This window comes from Magnolia sinica, chromosome 7, assembly GCF_029962835.1.
Source record: "Magnolia sinica isolate HGM2019 chromosome 7, MsV1, whole genome shotgun sequence".
NCBI lineage: Eukaryota > Viridiplantae > Streptophyta > Magnoliopsida > Magnoliales > Magnoliaceae > Magnolia > Magnolia sinica.
In genome coordinates, this window is record NC_080579.1 from 82,598,414 (window position 1) to 82,619,986 (window position 21,573).

The 21,573-nt window shown below is 40.3% G+C and overlaps 1 protein-coding gene across 6 annotated transcripts in view; it reads left to right on the forward strand.

Annotated features, from left to right (window-relative positions):
- Positions 1–324: 324 nt before the first annotated feature.
- Positions 325–21,573, forward strand: part of LOC131251550 (chromatin structure-remodeling complex protein SYD-like) — a 78,606-nt gene continuing 57,357 nt past the window's right edge. The window contains exons 1-8 of one of the 6 annotated variants that reach the window (XM_058252311.1): positions 325–738; positions 5,141–5,255; positions 5,344–5,405; positions 14,883–15,502; positions 15,680–15,903; positions 17,443–17,729; positions 17,861–17,925; positions 18,478–19,613. In XM_058252311.1, the coding sequence (XP_058108294.1) occupies positions 5,151–5,255; positions 5,344–5,405; positions 14,883–15,502; positions 15,680–15,903; positions 17,443–17,729; positions 17,861–17,925; positions 18,478–19,613 (2,499 nt within the window). In that variant the 5' untranslated portion in view covers positions 325–738; positions 5,141–5,150. Of the gene's footprint in view, positions 739–5,138; positions 5,256–5,343; positions 5,406–14,882; positions 15,524–15,679; positions 15,904–17,442; positions 17,730–17,860; positions 17,926–18,477; positions 19,614–21,573 lie in introns of all 6 variants that reach the window. The other 5 variants (XM_058252310.1, XM_058252307.1, XM_058252306.1 and 2 more) reach the window with 5 other exon arrangements.

Below are 21,573 nucleotides of genomic sequence, written 5' to 3' on the forward strand. Positions count from 1 at the left end.
TCCAGTGGGCCAGATTGGATCTGGTCGGGTCGAGTCCTGCTCAGGCCCTGCCAATTTTTTTCGGCTTGGGCTCGTTGTGCTGGGCCTACGCCACGGCAAGCCACACAAACCCTCCACCTAGGCACGTGTGCCGCGTTTGTGTTTGGCGCTTGAAGATGGCGCGTCTGCAACTAGCATTCTTATGCCGCCTCCACCACCAGCTGCCCAACCTAACGCACTCCCACGGTCAAATGCACGAGTTAAAAAAAAGGAGAAAAAGAAACAGGGGGTTTACCGTAAATTCCTCTAATTTCCAACGCCCACACGCTCCTTTCCTCCTCCAACGCACAAATGCTTTTGGTTTTTTCGTAAATTCGTATTTCCTTTCTCATCTCCTCAAGGCCAAACGCCAGTAAAGAGTCAAGGCCCAGGTCGGTCCCCGCCTTTTAATGGCGGAATTAGGGTTTCTCTCTTAAATACTCCAATCCCCTCTATTTCTCTCTCGTTTTCTCTCAAATCTCAAAAAAATCATAGCAGAATTCCACGAATTTCCCCTCCAATCACAGAAAAAACCTCAGAATTCTCTTCATTTTGCCCTCTGACACCATCTTATCTCTGCAAAAAGGAAAAAAGGAGGAGGAGAAGAACGGTTCCGCACTTCCTCGCCATGGATAGTAGGGTTTTTCTCTGTGACCCTATAACGCCTCCGTTCCCACCGTGATCGAATTCGAAAGCTCCAAACACTCGTTTAAAGAAAAGGTAATTTTTTTTTAAAATTTTTAATTTTTAAATGTCTTGCTTTGTTTTCGGTAGAGATTGCATTTGTCAGTTCTTGATCCTGTCGCATTTCGATTTGGTAGTTTTAGGATGGTAGAAACAATATTGGATTCATATTACCGATTGTCAATTCAGAATGATTGCGGAAAAGTTAGCTTCTAATTGGAATGAAGTTTGGTGCAGTGGGTTGTATATAATTCAAATTGTTTCTGCTCCCATCTGTGTTGATTATGTGGTTATGCTATTTATTCGAATATTAGGTTTTAGTTCATTAACGTTGTTTTTGAATTGCGGGGCTACTTGTCTATGTTATGGTGCATTTGGATGTGCAACTGTACTGAATTGCAATCAATCAAACCAACACAGAGAAATGACTAAAGCAGGGTGACGCCAATTTAATTCATGTTGATGGCCTATCTGCAGTTATAGTCCTGTGCATTTTGAGTACGAGTATGACCCAAAGCATTCTTAGCTAGAATTTGGGGCCTAGTTCTGCCATTATGAATGGAATGGAGCTAGCTCCTCTGGTTCACCTAGAATAGGAATCAAACTGATTGCGTGAACCAGAATTTTAAGTACCAGATCTGAAGCACCAAGAACATAGAAAAGAAAGGGATAACCATGTGGAATTGTTCCACTTGGGGCCTGATGGAGTCACACCAGCAGGATTCTATAGCATAGCTCCACTGGAGAATAATTCACATTGCAAGAAAACAAGAAAAATCATTATTCAGAATATCACTAGATCTTGTTAGTGCATGTGTCTCTAAGCCATAGAACTAAATAGTAAAGAGATTCCTTTTTTGTTTCAAACATCTATCTTAATCTTTTTATTTTTTTTATATTTTTTAAAATCTTAATTGTAGTATAATCTGGACTTCTCACCAACTAAAGAAGATTCGTAATACCACCTGATTGCCTAGAATACCATGCTAAATTATGATAGCATTACCATAGCATGCTATTGTAGTGCTCGGCTTAGGAGTGGGTGGAAATGGGTTGGGTTTGGGCCAAGCCAAGCATCCGACACTTAAGACCCAAGGCTTGAGCCCGAGCCAAGTTGATGCCACCAAAAGGCCACACAAGTCGATTGATCAAGATTTGAAGAAAAGGACCATGTCTCATGTGTGTACGCTCTGCACGTGTACACAAGAAATTGCCCACTTTCTCTTTTTAGCTCCTGCCTACTTTCCTTTTTCTTTCAAATATCTACATTAGGAAATATCTTTACTTTCCATTTCTTTTAAATCTCTACATTAAGTAATTTCCTTTGATATCTTTTATTAGACAAGAAGTAATCTTGGATTCTTTTTATTTTAGTACTTTCTTATTTAGGTAGTTTTCTTTCAGATTTTTTCTAGTTAGTAATTCTATTTTTAGATTCCATAGTTTTTATTGTAGATTGTAAGGATTGATTATAAATAAGGCTCATGCCTATGGAATAAGATAGGTTAAATGATTCTTTTATTTATTTATTTATTTATTTTATAGAGTAATTCTCATTTTTTTTGGGGGAGGGATCTTTAGTCCAAGACTAGCGGACTATTGAACTTGCTCACAGTCTTGCATTCGCGGTCTTTAGCATTCGACTAGAGGATTGCATTTGCGGTCTTTTTTTTTTTTTTTTTTTTTTTGCATTTGGCTTGAGGATTGTTGGGTCCTTTCCCACATTCTCTTTCTTCTTTTCTTTGATCTATTTGCTTCCCCTTTTGGGATTTGCATTACAAGCTTAGTAGGTCCAAGCCCGGGCCCGAAAAAAATTTGGCCTCGCCTGACCCAAAAAATTGATGAAATCCTTATTTCCGACTTTAATGTTTTTAATCTATTTGTTGATCAAGTGGGACACACATGCATAAAGAAATAAAAGAAATAAACATCTTAGAGGAATGAAACCAACGGTTTACATTCAAGATGGATGGTTGCCTAACTGAGGATTAGAATGACATATATGTAGTTTTTATATAGCGTGTAGTGTATAGTGTAACGTTTGGCCCTCTATAGTGTGTCGTGTAAGCTACATGGCGTGTAGCGTAAGCTGTATGATACTTAATATTTTGAATTAAAATGATAGAAAAAATATGATAAAATTTACAAAATGTATAATTCCTATGTGTTCTTGACCGCGAATTTGGATCCTCAACAACATATTGTCATGCAAAATCTCTATGTTTCTTTGCCTTAAGACATCTCTAAGTGTGACTTCTTCTTCTTCTTCTTTTATTTTTATTTATTTTATTTTATTTATTTATTATTATTTTTTTAATTCAAACATCACAAATTCATGATATGGACCACAATTTGGATGGTCCAGATTGATCTGAGTGCGCTATCCATGATCTGGACCATAATTTGTATGGTTTGAATTGATCAAATGTAGTTCCACGTGTGATGGGGATGAATCACCACTATTTAAAAATAGGTGTTGAACTAACATAGAAGAAACACTTAAAATGAGATTCTTTGCACAAGCAACACATATTCAGGATAACAATACCCCACTTTTGAAGGTTGTCAATTGTCAACACCTTCTTTCTACCCACAAGCTAGGTGAAAGTAACAACCTTGGGAGGTGCGCCATAAAACCGTAATTGATAGGCATAGTTCCCATGAGCTGATCTCGTTTCTGGGCTAAGCATCTTATAGAAGGAGCTAACTGAAAATTGACCTGAGCTATGGTTGGATCAAACCAAAGAGTTTGCCTCAATGGATGGTGAAACAAAGCAAAGGCGGGCTAATAGGGAGTTGAGCTCTTTCATTTTGTTCTCCAATAAATTCCTTCTACGTAGAGGCATCCAACAAACCGAGGAACTGCTGTAAACAATCTGCCACTTTCAAGTTGTTGGAAAATCCAGTTCTAGAGGGCGGACTCCACACTTAAGGGTCTTTACAAAATCTGATTTTAGCACCGTCTCCTAAAGAATAGGGTACACCTTCCTTGATTTTCCTTCTCATTGCTGAAATTGACCTCCAAATATGAGAGGCCTGGTAGAGAGAAGACTCCTTCACCTCCCATCCCCCATTTTAAGGAACATGCCGCAAAATTATGGTTGGCAAGGTTTCCACAGTGTACTTGAGCACATCTAGGGTCTGTTTGATTTTCCATGATACATGTAAATCTTGGTAAATAAGTAATTATTACTTTTTCACTTGGATTGAAAATGTGAGAGTAATTCCACCTCGAAAATCGATAGAAAAGTGTTGACTTAAATATGTGGACCCCACAGCGTATCTGGGATCATGATGTATGCTGTCTGGCATGGGAAATGGGAACTCCCACATATACCCACAGAGTATCCGGGATCATAGCTTCCCAGGCCAATATTCGTTATATGTTTAATGTTGATCTCTTGTGAAAAATTTACTTCATTATATGAATATGGATTGAGATTGACAGAGCAAAATTTTGAGAATTTAGAAAGAAGCAAAATACATGATTAATCTTCCTGTTAAGTACAAATGACAAAAGAGAACTCGCAGAAAATAACATGAATATACCTGATGGAAGTAGATTTGCTAAGCCATTGAGATTCTCGAGATCATTATTGCCTTTCCATTAGAAGTTCCAATTGCTTGTTGGCAATTCTTTGAGACTTACATCCAGTTGTGGTGCTCATTGGATCCAAGGGGTGAGATTCATTCTCAGATATTAGTCAACTATATATTTTGTTTTAAACTTACTGTAGCTTCATGATTATTGGATTTAAAGCCACTGTTATTGGGTTCCTCCCCCTCATTTACGTAATTCTCTGCAGAGTGGGGACATAGCATTCTTATTGCTTCTTTAAGAGGAATGCGCTGCATCTCCTTTTCCATACCGTATGAAGTATAACTCTTTGTTCGGGCAAATATCATTCAAATTATCACCTGGAAGAATTTCAGAATGCCATTAGACACCATCATAAACATGGTTCACGTTAGGTGGCATATTGATAACTTCCAAGCTTTCAATTTTTTAAAGTAGCTAGGTCAATAAGAACAAAAAAGGTATCTCTCAATTTTTTTTTTTTTTTTTAAAAAGAAGAAAAAAAAAACAACAAGAAAAAAGAACAAAAGGCTAATTTGCAGCGTGCATCTATGTCTCTCCAAGTCCAACAAGCTTTTGATTCATAAGTAGCCGCCCTTTGATTTAGGGGAAGGATTGAAGGAAAAAAATTGCACTTTGTCATTTTGAAATTAGTTTATAGTATGAATTGTTTCTTTGTATTCGTGTCCTTTTTACTGAGGGTAGTTTGAACCCTACCCTTAAGTGATTATCTTGAGGTTATTTAGTGATTTCTTTTGATGAATACACACTTGAATTTTTTGGTATAGCTTTCACCATTAACTGCTTGAGTCATAGTGGGCTCATATTTTGTATAAAAGTGTGATCTTTTGTTGCATGCAGGCTTCACAAAATGGCTTCTTCTCAGCATGTTGAAATGGAGGCAGCTAAGTTTTTGCACAAGCTTATCCAAGATTCGAAGGATGAGCCTGCCAAACTAGCGACAAAACTTTATGTGGTGTGTATAACTTGCTTTTTCATAGTTATAGAATTTGATCTGAGATTGAATCTGATGCCCACATTTTCATCATTTTTGAGCACACCAGATACTGCAACACATGAAATTAAGTGGGAAAGAGCAATCCTTGCCATATCAAGTAATATCCAGGTGCGGCATTTGCATCTTTGTTTGAAATTTCCCTACATTTCAATGATGCATAATCATTCAATGCACGAGCAATGCAGTTTACATGATGAGTTTATAATTCTTTATCTGCTTTTAGTTGGGTTATCTATGTTCATTGCCTTCAAAAAATAACTCGCACTTTTTTGGTCTTCTCCAGTGATCTAAAAAAAAAAAAAATTTTTTTTTTTTTGAAAGGTGATCTTGTTCCAATCAGTGATCTGAATATAATAGGGAACTGTTTGTATATGCACAATTCACTGTAGTACATTCAGAGTCTAGACCGCAACAGTTTCTGTGTCTGCAACTTTTTAGTCTGTGAACTTTAAATGCAGACATGACAAAATATCAGTCACCTGGACTGCCATACATGATACATGTACTGCATTTGAGTATTAGCATAAGTTCCCTTTGTGCAGTAGTCTTCTACCTGCAAAATAAGGAACATTTGAGATATTTGCGTGCTGTACAAACTACAAAATGAGTCCTTTGGATTGCTGCTACAATAGAAACAGCATCCTAATTGGAGGCTTGAAAGATATTGAATTTTATATCTAATCTTTTATATATAGTGTAGCTAGCATCAGTGTTCGAAATATCGGTATCACATTACATATCACATCCTTGGGATATGGATACATATCGGTTATCGCATGGGGTATATCGGTTGTATCGCGTAATGTATTGTTGTTGTTGGAAACATGGGAAGTATTGGAAATCAGTCGAATTTTTCAATGAAATTTCAGTGATTGTTAAAAAAGACAAATACACACAAATCAAAACATTACAAAAAACAAGTGCACATAATAGGTTTTCTTTGTATGGGGTCCTAATCTATGCGTTGTCTAACTGAATTGATGCGAGCATATTCAAAGTTTATTCATATAATTTATAAATGTAAGAAGATGTGTGGAAACACAAGCAATATATTCAAAAGCAAAAGAAGAATCACTAAATCAGGTTACATACATGTTTGATTTTATGTTTGGACACAGATTGCAACCGATTTGCAAGAAATTGGGATTTTTTTTTTTTCAATTTTCCGCAACTCGGTCCTTCTCCTCCAGATCTCAAAATCGAAGCTGCCAATCTATGATTTTTCATACAAAACATGGTTTTGTAACAATTCGACACTGATTTAACATGATTTATATAAAAAAAGATCGAAAATAAAAAATGCTCACCGGATCGAACATGTGGGATATATCCCACTACTTGTACGTTTCGTATTGCACAGGTGGGATACAAGAAATATCATGGGATATATCAGCCAATATTTAAAACACTGGCTAACATTAATCCATATTTTACATATTATTAAACTTAGAATAGCAAAGGCCCTAACATCTCACTTTCTGAAGTGAAATGTTTAGATGGAGCTGAGGCTCATCAAGCTGTGCTTAGGCTCGACTAACTGGCCTATTGAAAATTAGGCCGCGCTTGGCTACAAAATAGAGGAGCGGACCGGAACCGTCGAGTATCATCTCCGAAATCGTTGTTTGAATTTTGGTTAGTACAAGATGAGCCCATTGAGAGCGGAGCGGTGATACTCGACGATTTTGATGGTGGTGACGGAAAGAAACTCGGGAGATAGTCATCACGGAGACGTGCAAACACAACATGACAACAATATAGAAGGAAGAGACGACAACAATGCTTGGAAAGTTATTTCGGGAAACCAAAGGGATAGGCACTTCGGTCATCGTAAACAAACAATAGTATCGCAATATCCTACTCTGTTTGTCAAGGGTTTCCAGGAAGGTTGGTTGCCAATCAACTTCTCGAGAATCTTTGGAAGGACAGGAGCAGTGATGGACGTTGTATTACCCAGAAACAGAGTAGATGGGTCTTACAGAGGTTTTGCCTTAGTAAGAATGAGCACTGAAGATGAGTTGAGCAGAGTGGTGTAGATGTTGCATGGTGAAGGTTTTGGTGGGCAAAAGCTGCTGGTTCAAAGAGCTAAATATGGACCTGAGTTCAAAAAACAGAAGGTAGATAGAGTGGCCCAAGATAAGAGGAAATTTGGGTGGCAGAATCATACCAAGCCCAGGTTTAATGGACGTGGGAAGAAGATGTCCTCAATCTCCTCTGGTAGCGCCTCCTTTAAGGAGATACTTCTCAAACTGAAAGAACCAATCCCTCGATCAGATGATCTGGAGTGGAAAAGTCATTGAGGAAAGCTCACGAAGAGAGGGGAGTCAAGCTAGGGACGACTCATGGGTTGTCATCAGCTAAGAAACCTTAGTCCATTCCAGCAAAGCCCTAAAGGAATCGGTAGTGACGACCACTAAAATAGGTGCGACTATCGCCCTAGTTAGAAGATGGTTGGATGAATGCTATAGATTTCCGCCAGAGTTCTATGACATTAAACCCATCAGCTTCAAAGAACTGTGGATTGAAGTAAGCCCAAAAGTCAATTCAGATCTGTTGATTGTAGCGGGAGCTATTCACAAAGTGGACCGATAGCCATGATTCAGAAGTGGGACGAATTCTCGCTATTTGGAATGGAAGACATTTGGATCTTGATTTGGTTGGTTGATCTGAAGCTCTGGAATGAAGATTTTTTCAAAACAGCAGCATCATGAGTAGGTCACCTAATCGAAATCGATCCTAAAATGATGATGGGGGAAGAGATGGGGGTTATTAGGGCTAGGGCCAGGAGGAAGAAGGGAGATTCCTTCCCAACCCATATCCATGTTTTGGCCGATGACAGGAAACTCTATCTGCCAGTTCAAAGGGAAGCAAAAGAAGATCTCAACCCTTGTTGGGGTGATATTTGGCGGCATAAAGAGCCATTGTCGGTGACAGACGACGTTGGAAAAGGCCTAAGTTCAGGGGCCATGGTTGAAGCCGAAGGTGCACCAATTTCGGTTTCTCGAGGAGCACCGAACCATGCTACCGATACGTGTCCTCACCAGGATGGAGCTGGTAGCCGCTTCGTCAGGCCAGGATTGGCGTGCGCATTACGTTTTCTGGGATTGGCTGGTGTAGACACGTGTCACAATCCCATAGAAGGAACTATCCCTCGGTTCGAGACTCCAGTACAGTCTCATAATTCCTCCGCCTTGCAGCAGGACGCGTGTCTTCTCATGGGGAACCATGCCACACATGGCAGCCTCAGACTTTCCCAAGGTCCCGATCGGGTGGTTCAGGTACCTCATTCTGGCTCGGAGGTCGCCATCACATCGGAAGCGACTGCGATGGACTTACCGAGCCTAACTGTTTTCCATCCGGACCATCCGATTGGTGCGGAACCTCCATATGACCATCGATGAATCCCGATCGTAGCTGTACCGAATGCTTCTAATATGCGGACTTATCATAGGGCTATCGAGTATCGACACACGTGCTGTTAATCGATCGTCGATCTGCTTCGTATCTCCTCATTCGTGTGATCACCTCTCATGTGCTAAGGGGACGCATACCCCAAATTCTTTGGTACAAGTTACAACACATCTTTTCGAGTGAAGAACTTCCTATTCTTCTGCGGGGGGAGGTCAATTGCGTCCCGGAACAATACTCTTCGTCCTGGAACTCCGAATATGCGGCTTCTCCGGCCGTATTGTCACCTCGGTCATCGGCAGCTACAGACCATTTATTAGATCAAGCGCTAACAGAGATGTTTTGGGAAGACATCGGAGAAGAAGTCCTCAAGGCAGAACCTCTGCAGATCAGGGAGGAAAATCCCTCTGCAGATATGAATACTGACCACTTGCTTTTGAGAGATTTTGAAGATCAGAGGGCTCAATTGATCTGCACCATTTAAAAGAAGAAATTGATCAGGGATGCGATAGGTCACGTAGGCAGATCCATCGGAGTATCCTTTGGAGATCACCCGGAAGACTTCATAGCCCTGTTTCACTATATTGAGGAACGTGGTCGACCTTTAGTTCAAACAAGAACTCCTATGAAATCTCCCTCCAGGTCTCATAGCAACTGAGAGCTCCAGGGTCTTGCTCTCAGTCCCACGTTCATCAACCAATCTAACTCTGCACTCCAGGTCTTAGCTCTTTGGGGAAGTTTGGTTCCCAAATGGAAGTGCTATCATGGAACATCAGAGGGGTGGGGTCTAAGCAGAAGAGAAGCCTCGTAAAGGAGATTTGCGGAAGAAGCAAAGCTGAGGTGATCTGTCTTCAAGAAATTAAGGTGCAGAAATTCAGTGACAAGCTTTTGGGAACTCTCTGGAAAAAACCAAATTTGAAATGGGTAGCGCTGGATGCAGTCGGATCCTCAGGAGGTATATTGGTGGCGTGGCAATCTTCTTCCTGGGTTCTAGTCGACTATTGGAGTGGTGATTTCTCGTTATCGGTTATTCTGAAAGAAGCTTCCTTTGATTTCTATTGCCTAATTACATCAGTTTATGGCCCAAACCAGGAAGACAAAAGGTCCGCATTTTGGGAGGAACTTAGCGAATCCAGGAAGAAATTTGATGGTCCTTGGTGCATCGGTGGAGATTTTAACATTACGCGTCATGCAGCGGACAGATCTCATGGAGGCAGAGTTACCGCCGGTATGCGTCGTTTCTCTCAGTGGATTGAAGATCAAGAACTTGTCGATCTTCCTTTGCTTGGAGCGAAATTCACCTGGTCGAATGGGAGAGCTTCTCCAATTCTGTCCAGGTTGAACAGATTCTTGGTTTCTTTTGATTGGCTGAATTTATTCCCCCTAGTATCGCAATCCTCTCTTCCCAAACCCACGTCTGATAATACCCCCATCCTTCTTGCAGTAGACGACCAAAACTAGGGACCCAAACTGTTCAGATTCGATATTTCTTGGCTTTAGATAGAAGGTTTCCATCGGTTGATCGAAGAGTGGTGGGCGGGCTTAACTGTGGCAGGGTATGCTGGTTTTAAATTATGCAGCAAGCTGAGACTGTTGAAAGGTAAGATAAAGAAGTGGAAAGTGGACGAGCTTCATAAAAGAGAATAAAAAACTATTGCCATGCTTGCAGAATTGCAATCGATTGACCATTCAATGCAAGAGGGTCTGAACCCTTCTTAGTCTTTTCATAGAAGGATTCAGCTGATTCAATCCTATTCGGCGCGGTTGAAGGAAGAGGAAATTTCATGGAGACAGAAATCCCGCTGCAAGTGGATCAGAGAAGGAGACAAGAATACCAAAATTTTTCATTGTATGTCTAGTGCACGCGCAAGAGTGAATAAGATAAAAAGTATAGTGGTCAATGGTGTTTGCCTTGAAGACAATGATTCTATTTTTGAGGAGGCTGTACGTTATTTCAGCAACCTCTTGCGGGGAGAAGATTGGAAAAGGCCTAAAACTTGATGACCTCCAATTTGATCGCATTTCCGAAGAGGAGGCTTCTGCTCTCGAATGCCCTTTCTCGCCTCTCGAGGTGAAAAGGGCTATCGATGATCTGGGTGGGGATAAGGCCCCCGAGCCTGATGGATTCTCGATCGCTTTCTTCCAAAGCTTTTGGGAGATGCTTCAAGGAGATGTGATAGAATTTATCTTCGAATTTCATGAGAGAGGCAGGCTGTCTAAAGATATAGGGGCCTCGTTTGTTGCGCTGATTCCTAAGATTGCGGGGTGGAATCATTGAATGATTTCAGATCGATAAGTCTCCTTGGGGGCCCATGTAAGATATTAGCAAAGGTCCTGGCATATCGATTAATTGGGGTGATAGGAACAATTATCTCTCACAACCAAAGTGCTTTTATTCCAGGTCGTCAGATTGTCGATAGTGCTCTCATAGCATTTGAATGTCTTCACTCCAGTCATAAATCTATATCCAAGGGACTCATTTGAAAAGTGGACCTTCAGAAGGCGTATGATCATGTAGACTGGGACTTTCTCCAATACATGCTAAATCGAATGGGTTTTGGAGATAGATGGAGAAGATAGATAAAAGAATGTGTGGGTACGACGTCCTTCTCCGTTTTAATCAACGGATCCCCTAAAGGATTTTTTCCTAGCTCTAGGGGCCTGTGCCAAAGATATCCATTGTCTCCTTTTCCTTTCCTTATTGTGGGAGAGGCCCTTTCAAGAATGTTTAGCAAAGGTCAGGCCGAAGGGGATTATTAGTGGGTTCAGAGTGGAAGGGAGGCTTTACCGATCTCTCACATACAGTTTGCAGATGACACGTTGTTGTTTAGTGAGGCAGAGCAAGACAAAGTAAGTAATTTGCGAACCATTATCAGATGTTTCAAAGCTGTTTCAGGCCTTCATGTTAACATGGCTAAATACAAAATGTTCGGGGTAAATATGGAGGAAGACGATCTCAATGTTTATGCAGATTTTTTTCGCTGTTCAGTGGGCCGTTTTCCTACCACATTTGTGGGTCTCCCGCTGTGTTTAGGTAAGCCTCCGAAGGTTCCATGGGACAAGGTTATTAATAGATTTGGTTCTTACCTCGCTAGATGGAAAAGCAAATATCTATCCTTGGGTGGACGTCTCACTCTTATCAAAGCGGCTCTATCCAATCTTCCACTCTATTTCATGTCGTTATTTAAATTTTCGGTGTCGATTTTGGGCATTCTGGACAAGCTTAGATGCGAATTTTTTGGCATGGAAAGTCAGATAAGAAAAAATGCCACTTGGTCAATTGGAAGGAAGTTTGCAACATTTTCAAGGAGGGGTTGGAGTAAAAGATCTTAAATTAACGAATCGAGCTCTTTTAGGCAAATGGATATGGAGACTAGGGACCGAGGACGGGACTCTTTGGAATGACTTGATCAAGAGTAAATATGGTCGCTCAGAAGGGGGATGGTGAACCAAGAATTCTTCCAACTACAAAGCTTCGACCCTTTGGAAAGGTGTCCTATCCAGCAAGACAGAGGTTCTCAAAGGCTCTTGATGCATGACACATGATTTAATGTTAGCATGTAATGTGGAGATTATGAAAGAGTCCATAAAGTAATTCAATTAACAAAAGATGCTAACCTACCAATTAATTAAGAGTAAATCATAGGAAATAAAATCTGATTTAACTTAAATCATAAGCCCGCATATTAAGAAATCACATAAATCAATTAAAACTAGGACCGATGGAAGGATAAAACTTCCAATTTTGCATAGGTATGTTTCACGCTCAAGTGACAAATTTATACGTTTTATGATTAGGGTTAGGAAGGGGAAAATCAGAAATTTGGAAAATTAGGGTTCATGAGAATTGGGGATTTTGGAATTAGGGTTTTTAAAAATTGAGGAAAATAGGAAATTGAAGATCTAGGGTTTAGAAGATTGTAATGGAAGGGAAAAGTGGAAGATAAGAGAGGAAGAAGAAGATTACCTTTCGAAGAAGAGAGGGGAAGGATGTAAGAAGAAGACTACCTTTCAAAGAAGCTAAAGGATGTACCTTGGGGAATCCACCACCAAACAAGTTTCTACCCTTCCGCAATTTAATTGGAAAGGAGGGTAGAAAATAATGAGGAAAATTCCTTCACACAAGAGAGCTTCTCTCTTCTTCTTTTTCTTCTCAAATCTCCACTAGGGTTGAAACTCCACCCACCCTGTGCTTTTATAATTAAAAATTTAGAATTAAAGTTCAGCATAATTACAAATATGCTACTCACTTAAATAAAGTGCTTCATCATCCAAAATAAGAAAACTAAAACATATATTATCAATCTCAACCATCAAATAACTCCTAAAAATAATAAATAACATAAAGAAAGCAAGATCAGAGTCCAAGGGGCCATGATCTAAAAGATCCGGTGGCCCGATGGCCTGATTGACAAGATCTAACGGTCGGATCGGCACGAAATAGAAATCCTATGACTCATGATCTCCTAAGCAGCCCACATGCATCATCCCAAGGTGGGGTCTTCCTGATGCACGTCCAATGCATGCGAGGTCTTAAAAATGGCCCGGCGGGCCCCATCTGAAACTCATCACTCATCCACAAAGAAAGCTATGTTGATGTGAGTGGTCGTCTTCGTCTCTGGTACATCTGAGTAGGTCCTCTGATGTCCCTATCAGCTCTAGTATTGTTGTGGGCAATGGTAAACGCACTCGTTTTTGGATTGATTCTAGGTTGGGGGATGTAGCTTTGTGTGTCGCCTTTCCGCGCATTTTCCATATAGCCCAAAATCAGTCTACCACAGTTGATGGCTGCTTCTCAACCTTAGGGGGTGTTGTTGTGTGGAATATAGAGTAGAAGACTCCTCTGAGATAGGGAGGTTGAAGAATACGTAGCCCTCCTCACTCGGATCTACAACACCAATCCGAATCAGTACGCGGCTGATAGCCTAGTATGGCATTCAGACAAGACCGGAGTATTTTTAGTGAAATCTCTCTATGGCCAATTTGCCAGCAGCTCTACTCCAATTGAAGGGACATTGCCGTACCAAGGCTGGAAATACCGAGTTCCCCCAAAGATAGTGGTCTTTGGTTGGTTGGTTGACAAGGCCAAAGTTCTCACAATTGATGATCTGAGAAAGAGGGGTATGATGATCACTAACATTTGCCTATGTTGCATGGCTTAAGAAGAAATGGTGGACCGTCTTTTTATCCACTGCCAATTCACTTGTCAGATTTGGTCCGCTATTCTATCTCGCTTCAAGGTTTCCTGGTGCTTTCCGGAATCGGCAAACGGTCTTCTTCAAGCTTGGCATGGTGTGAGGTGTGGGAAGCATAAATCAAAATTATCGAGAATGTCTTTATTGGCTGTTTGGTGGGCAGTATGGGAAGAAAGGAATGGAAGATGCTTCAATGATATCTCTAATTGAGCGGAGGCTACTTTTCTTAGGGCGACTCATCTTTTGGTCGAATGGGCCAGTTTTTCCGATAAAGCTATAGATTGTAATTTTGCTTTTTTAGGAGAATAGCTGCTCGGCTACCTCAGCAGTTCAGCATTCTCTTTCTCTGTTCTCTCCTTTTTTTTTTTCAATAAAATTTTCACTGTTATCCTTCAAAAAAATAAAAAAATAAAAATGTTTAGATGGAGCTAATTTGGCATGATTGTGGACCTGTTGCTTTGCAGAGGCCATTCTTCTTCAAGTCTTGAAATTAAGCTTCTTTTCTTTTCTTTTGTTTTTTGGGTTTTTTTTTTTTTTGGGAACTACTCTCTGTACATATGGTTGTTGTTGAATGCTGATTCTGACTTCATCATCCTTCCACAACACCCATTATTTACCACTTAATTGCTACTTGCACAGTCTGGGTCACATATATATGTGCCTTTTGTTTGTGATCCTAAGTTGTTGGAAGAGCAGGGATTGTTTTGTCATACCTGCAGAGTCATATCATTCAGCAGCGATTTCTTGATATGCATTTCCCATACTTTCAAGCTGGAGTCATTTGATATTCACCTTGGATGAAGCAGTGAAACACTCCTGAATTGTACAAAACATTATAATCTGGACTCAATACTTGGAGCCTGGTCAAACTGTTTGTACTCTGTAGTTGTCCAAGTTCACCTGCATGTTACCAAAAATAATGACAAAATAATGAGGAAGCTATCACTGTTTACTCGTAATTATAACTGGTTTGTCTAATTGTCAGGGCCATGGAAACTGTTATCAGCCAGCACGGTCTTGATATTGATGTTTTGAAGTCATCTCGGCTTCCATTAACTGGTGGAACTCAGATAGGGGATCCTGGGCTTGTAAGATCAAAGGACAAGGATGCATCTGACAGTTCAGCACCAATAGGTGGCTTGGACATGCCTGTTAAAGGTGGCTCAGCTAATGCATCACATGCTGCGTCAAGTAGTAAGACAAAGGAAGATGATCGTGGCAGTGCTATTGAGAATGAGATGGCCAAGCATGAGGCAATTATTTCAAATAGGCCACCTGTTGGTCCTAGCAGGCTAGAAAGTACAGGACATGATGGTCATCAGGGACCTATATCTCAAAGAAGTGCCAAGTCATTTGAACACGAAAGTCCCACCAGTCTAGGAATGGAGGACTCCAGATCTGCAACGTCACGGGAAAGAAATGATACTGCCAAACTTGATAAGAAGGTAAACCAAAGGGAGAATAAAAAAGCGGGTAGCAAGAGAAAGAAGACAGATTCAGCACAAGCTGTGGAGGTACAACCTGACAACCCTCAGCAGTTTGATACGCCTGGTACTGGATTTAATCCAAAGAAGGGGAAAATGACGACGAGAGGTGATGTTCAAGGTCAGTTTTCCATTAAAGCAGGTTCATTACAGCCTAGACATGATGTTCTGAGTTCAAGGGGCTTCTGGAATCAATCAAAACTGGGATTGCCTTCAGAAAATTCTCTGGTTTTTAAGTTTTCTTCTAATGTTGTTACGAGTTCTTCAGCAGAGGAAATCTCTGTTCCTCTGTCGACAGGGCCATCTCCCGGAATTACTAATGAAGCTGTTACTTCTCTACATGAGTTGGAAAATAACTCATCTACAAATACTGCAGGCATTGTTGGCAAGGTAAATGAAGGATCTTCTGGTGCTTTCAGCTCATATCCTGAGGCTCGGAAGACTTCATCTTCTCCTGGGGCAGAGGCTCCGGCATCCATGCCTACTGGAGTAGTCTTAGCAAACATGCATAAGATGGTTCAGGTACTTGTCTCCTTCTATCTTGACTTCTGATAATTGAGAGACTGCGGATCAGTGTCTACTGCCAACTTGATACCCTCTTATATTTATGTTAATGTGTTGAATGCCTTCATTTCAAATTCATACCCTCCCGGCACCACCCCACCCTGAAGTTCTGATAAATTCCTTTTAGAGAATCATTGACCATATTGACCATGACTATGAAGGGAGTGGGAGGGGCTGGTTGAGGGTAACCATAGTGGGAACTAAATAAGTAAGCCAGTGCAAATCACAAGTGTTGTCATTCTGTGAAAAGACATTGTTTTTGGTTTCAATTTGAGAAAAAAGTGCATCGTCCAAACAGCTTTGTATTCAATTCTTTCAGGGAAACCCTTGATACACCCTGTATATTTTTTGTCTTTTAATATGTATTTATTAAGTTTAATAATAAAAGAATTCCTGTCACAGACTTAAAAGTCTAAGCTCATTTTCTTTTGAGAGGAGAGCCATTACTCGGAATAACCCTCTTGATTTTTCAAGGATTTTATTATCTAGCTTTCAGAACCCATGTAATTTTGTAACAAAATATAAGTTTTACATTTTTCATCCTTGCCTTTTATGGTGGATGAAATAGTTCTGGAAAAATGTAAGAGGATTGTGATTCAAAATTTTCCTTTATAGATGCTTTGATGAATTAAACTTCTATATTTTCAGCCGCTTGTTCATCCACTGGTTTTGCTCGGAATGTGTGGGAAATGTTTTTCCCTTTGTCAAGGTCTCTTGGGTAAAGCCGGTGTTGATTGAAGGGCTTCATCCGTGGCATGGGGGAGGAAGTGGGAATAAAGGGCAAGAGTGGTGGAGATTGGCTCTTTTGGTGGTTATTTGGGCTTTATGGGGTGAAAGGAACAATTGTTATTTCTGAGATAAAAGTAGATCAGAGTTGGTTATGTTTGAGGGGCTATGTTAGATGTAATGTTCTGGGTCAATTGCTCCAAAGCCCACAGCCATAGTGGTTGCTTGTAATGGCTGCGCGGCAGCTGTTGTATTTTTTTTCCTTTGTGGTGGTTTCAATAAATTTATTTCACCATTCAGATTTTATTATTATTATTATTATTATTTTTTATTATTTATTATTTATTATTTATTATTTATTATTATTTTTTAATTTTTTTTTTTGTATATTTTGGTTTCCTTATGGTTTTTGTCTACCAACTTATGTGGATATTTGTATCTGTTAAGGGCTTTTTTTTAGTGCTATATTGCCTGCTACTGCAAAACTACGCTTGATTTTCTGAAGTGATTTCTTTCATGTTGATTTTGTTTTGTTTTGTTTTTTTTTTTTTTTTTTTTTTTTTTTTTTTTTTTGTGTGTGTGTGGTTGCAACCTGTGCTTGTTTAGTATGCAGCACTTGCTACTTCTAGTTCTTGGGAGTTGGGACTGCATCATGCTTTGTTTATAATTTACAATGTCTATGTTGCATTATTTAACTTATGGATATGTATTTTTATTTTTTATTTTTTATTTTTTATTTATTTTTAAAATCCATATGTTATGTGTAAACAGGGCGGTGAAACACTGGGACCACTAAGCAAGGAGAATGCTTTAGGGAAAAATGAGATGGCTGATCATAGGGATCAAGATTCCGTTTCTCAACCTAAGCTGGAGGCCCCCCAAAAAGGCACATGCATTGGCTCGAGTGGTAATATGGAAATGAGTACACAAAGAAATACAAAGCCTATCGATATGGGAAGAATTCCTGGGTCTCAGGCTTCTGCCTCTTTGTCCGTGCCCTTTAAGGAACACCAACTGAAACAGCTCAGAGCCCAGTGTCTTGTCTTTCTAGCTTTCAGGCATGTTGTGGATTCTGAATTCCCTCTATTGTATCATAAATGAGCATGCGAATTATGCAAATTAACAGAAATTGTGAAGCATAAAGTTTCATTTTAGTGCCTGCTGTTAACCAGTTCTCTTGTATATGCAGAAACAATTTGGTGCCTAGGAAGCTTCATCTTGACATTGCACTTGGTGAAAGTTACCCAAAAGAAGGCAAACACTCTTTCCCATATTGATGCTATCATCTTAGAGGTTCCCTAATTCAAATTCTAGATATCTTCAGATTCCAGCACCTCTACATGTCACCAAGTATGCCATGTCAGCGCACACATGCAAGATCCAAGCTGTCGATCAGGTGAGCCCCACCCTAGCCGAAGTATCAGGTTGGTCTATTCATTAGGTGAGCGGTGACTGGTGAGCCACAAGTGAACATTTATTACTGACCATTTCCCAACTCCTTGTAACCTTCCTTTAAAAAAAAATAAATCATTTGCTATGGCCCACTTGATGAGAGAATCAGCCTGAGTCTTTTGGCCGGGGACATGCGCATGACCACCTGATGGGCAGCTTGGATCTCAGTCTCACACAGTTGGCTTGTGTGCATGTGCAGAGGTGCTCAGATCTAGGTGCTTAGAAAATGCTGTACTTGAATAGTCTTACCATATCCCAATTTTAAACGTCTTTGCCATTGTTCTGTCGTCTTAACTATTTTGCTGCACATTTGCTCAAGGGCAACCCTTCTTTGGATTGGCTTGTAAAAAACAGGGGGCAATGCAGATGGAGCTCACAAAGAAGTATCTTTAAAGGAGCCTGTTAACAGCCATGGAATCACGGCTCTGTCTGTAAAGCCAAGTGTAAACAGTGGAACTGGAAAGGAGATGTTACTCACCAGAAACCTGCCATTTTCTTCCTCTACTGGAAGTCCAGTGGAGATGGGTGCCTCATCAAAAGGCACAGAGGTCACAAAGAAGACGACAAAGAATAAAAAAGGTCCAGCCTCAGATCAATCTTTCATGATTGAAGAAAGGAAATGTCTACAGGAGGCTGACATGAGGACTCAAGAAACTGCAGATTCACTGACAGTGATGGCTAGGCCTTTGGAATCTGACTCTTTGATGAATGGTGGGAAGAACGGCCCTGAGCATGGCCATTGGCAAGTTGGCCAAGCAAATCATGCCTTCTCCTCTGTTCTTCGCTCAAGCAAGCAGCTAGAGCCTCATATGACTAGGTTGATGGGAATCAGCACTCTTAATGATGCTTCTAGGGAAATGCAGACACCCACTTCAGTTGAGAGTGGACATTTACAAGAGAAAATAGATAATCCTTTTAACCAGTCTCAAGTTCTTAAGCACAATGATAGAGTTAGCATATTTCACAAAGCAGATGTTCCCATTTTCCGAACAAATGCTCCTGTAGATAAGTTCCCATCTGCGTCATTGGTAAAGGAGCAAACTATGTCCAATATGGGCAAAAAAGATATTGAACATGATTACTTCAGGCATATGGTGAAGCCTCCAGTGGATATCAACATGTACTCCAGACATGTGGGTCACATGGAGAAACTTCCAACTACTTCAGCACCAGTGATCTCTAATAGTGGGCCAGATGATCAGAGGCTTGCTGATATTCGAAGACAATTTACTTCTGATGGCTTCAAGGCTGTTGCCTTCCCTGGTACTGTGATATATGGGAATTCAGTTACCCAACTAGACAAATCTGCGGAACAAGAAGAGGAAGACATATTACTTTCCAGTGATGTGCCGGGTTCTTCTCTAAAGTACACCACCACAGAAAAGTGGATTGTGGACCAACAAAAACGGAAACTTCTCGAACAAAAAAGCTGGGCAGTAAAACAGAGGAAGACAGATGAAAGAATTGCAGCACGTTTTGATAAGTTAAAGGTGTGATTTTAACACATTAATACACGTCTTGGTAATGCATTCTTTTGATGTATGGCTGTCTTATGTAATGAATATTGCTCATATACAACAAGTTGGACTGCTAAGTTACATTCCAACTTGCACAATACTGCCAACATGTCATGTGTGTACGACATCCAACCCATCCAAAAGCTTGGTCTCACCATAATGGACAGTCATCTACCTGATCCAAGGCACATATCTGGCTCACATGATGTGTGGATTGGCCTGAAAGTTTGCGCCAGATGGTCTTCATGGCAGGGCTTGGCTTTTGGATAGGTTGGGTGCCACCATATTTCACTGTTTACACGTCGGCACTAATGTCGGGACTGTGATGTAATGGTCTAAAGTTGTATTTGAACACTCCTATCATATGTTATCTTGTCATTGGTTTATCTTTCTGAAATCCTCCGTGTGATAGGTTGTATTTGATTCTAGGATAGTTTAAAGGATGCTTTTTCCAAGGGTTAGGAGAAGAATGCTCTCTTGGGTTATGGAACTTGCTCCAAGGGTTGTAAGAGAGAAGATTGTGGCCATGTTTCAGGATTGCCAGTAGGAGGATGATTTCTCATCATCTTACCTGCTGTGTTTCAGTCTTAGTTGTAGGATCCTTCTAACTAGGTCCTGCACCCACTTGAAATCGGCTTTAGACTCTCGCTTCCTACCTATTGATACTTGTTTGCATTATGAAACAGACACGTCCCTGCTCCCGCACCTGAATCTGTTGCCACTTTGCTTCATGCTTCATCTGACCAAAGTTCCAGTCCTACTGGTGTGGTTCTATAAATTGACTGCATTACCATTGAAAGAAAAAGAATATCCAGATGAGCTAAGAAATTCCCAAACTGCATACTTGTCTTTCTTTGAATGGTAATTGGAAAGAGATGACATGATTGCTCAAAGTATGAAGGTCTTTGCAGGTGGAAGGCCACATGTTTTATTGTCCTGTAAGGAAGACATTTATCTGGGATTTTAGGAAACTAGAATCAAATAGATGTAGGGAACTATAATAAAATGGGTCATCTGATAACCTCTTCACCAGTCAGGAATTAGAGTTGTTGGTCCTGTCTACATCTCTGTAAATGCAGCATATAAAGTGAGAAAGAACAGGTTTGCTGTACTGGAGTCATAACCTCTGGTCCAGCAAAATATTCTGTATTTGTTTTGCAAATAGATGCTTTTCTTAGGACCTTGTCTGCCACTTCCTTTGCTTGTTTTTGCTTTTCTGCATGGAAGGTGCCCTGCTATTTTGTTTTTTTTTTTTTTTGAAGACACGGGGTGTCCCCACCTCTTTTTTGAAGTGAGACTAATCCCTGCTATTCTTAGAGCTTACAGCAGTTTTATGCAAAAGAGTGAATTAACCTGAAGGTGTATGGTTTCACGAGGCCATGTTACCATGTATCCTTGTGCATTGCGGGAGGAAGCAATTGCATGCCATTGAAGTATCATTGTAGGAGCACCTAACTTCATTCTATATGGTTATGTATTTATCTTTACTTCATTTTATATGGTTGCATGTGTGTTTGCATTGTGTGTGCCTGTGAGAGTGCGGTGTTGGTTTTAACTTCAAAACGTGCATGATAGTTGGACTTACTTTTAACATGTGCTGACACGACACAAGCAGAACAAGATCTTTGAATGTGCTTGTTGATCTGAGTGTCCATTCAGTGACTAGCATCTTGGAATGACCATTTGTGAAAAATGTAAGAGTTGATCAAATTAAACTAAAGATTGGATCATTTACATACTTCTTGGTGCAGCTAGAACATTCATGAGATGGACCATGCAATTATTCTACAGTTAGCAAATTTTTTCAATTGTTCAGCCGCCCAATTGACGAAGAATGATCGATATCTTAACATTTGCACTGATTTTCTCTGACCACCCGTCCAGTGTAGTTTGATCCTGACTATTCCTGGCAATGGTAAAATTTAATGTGTTG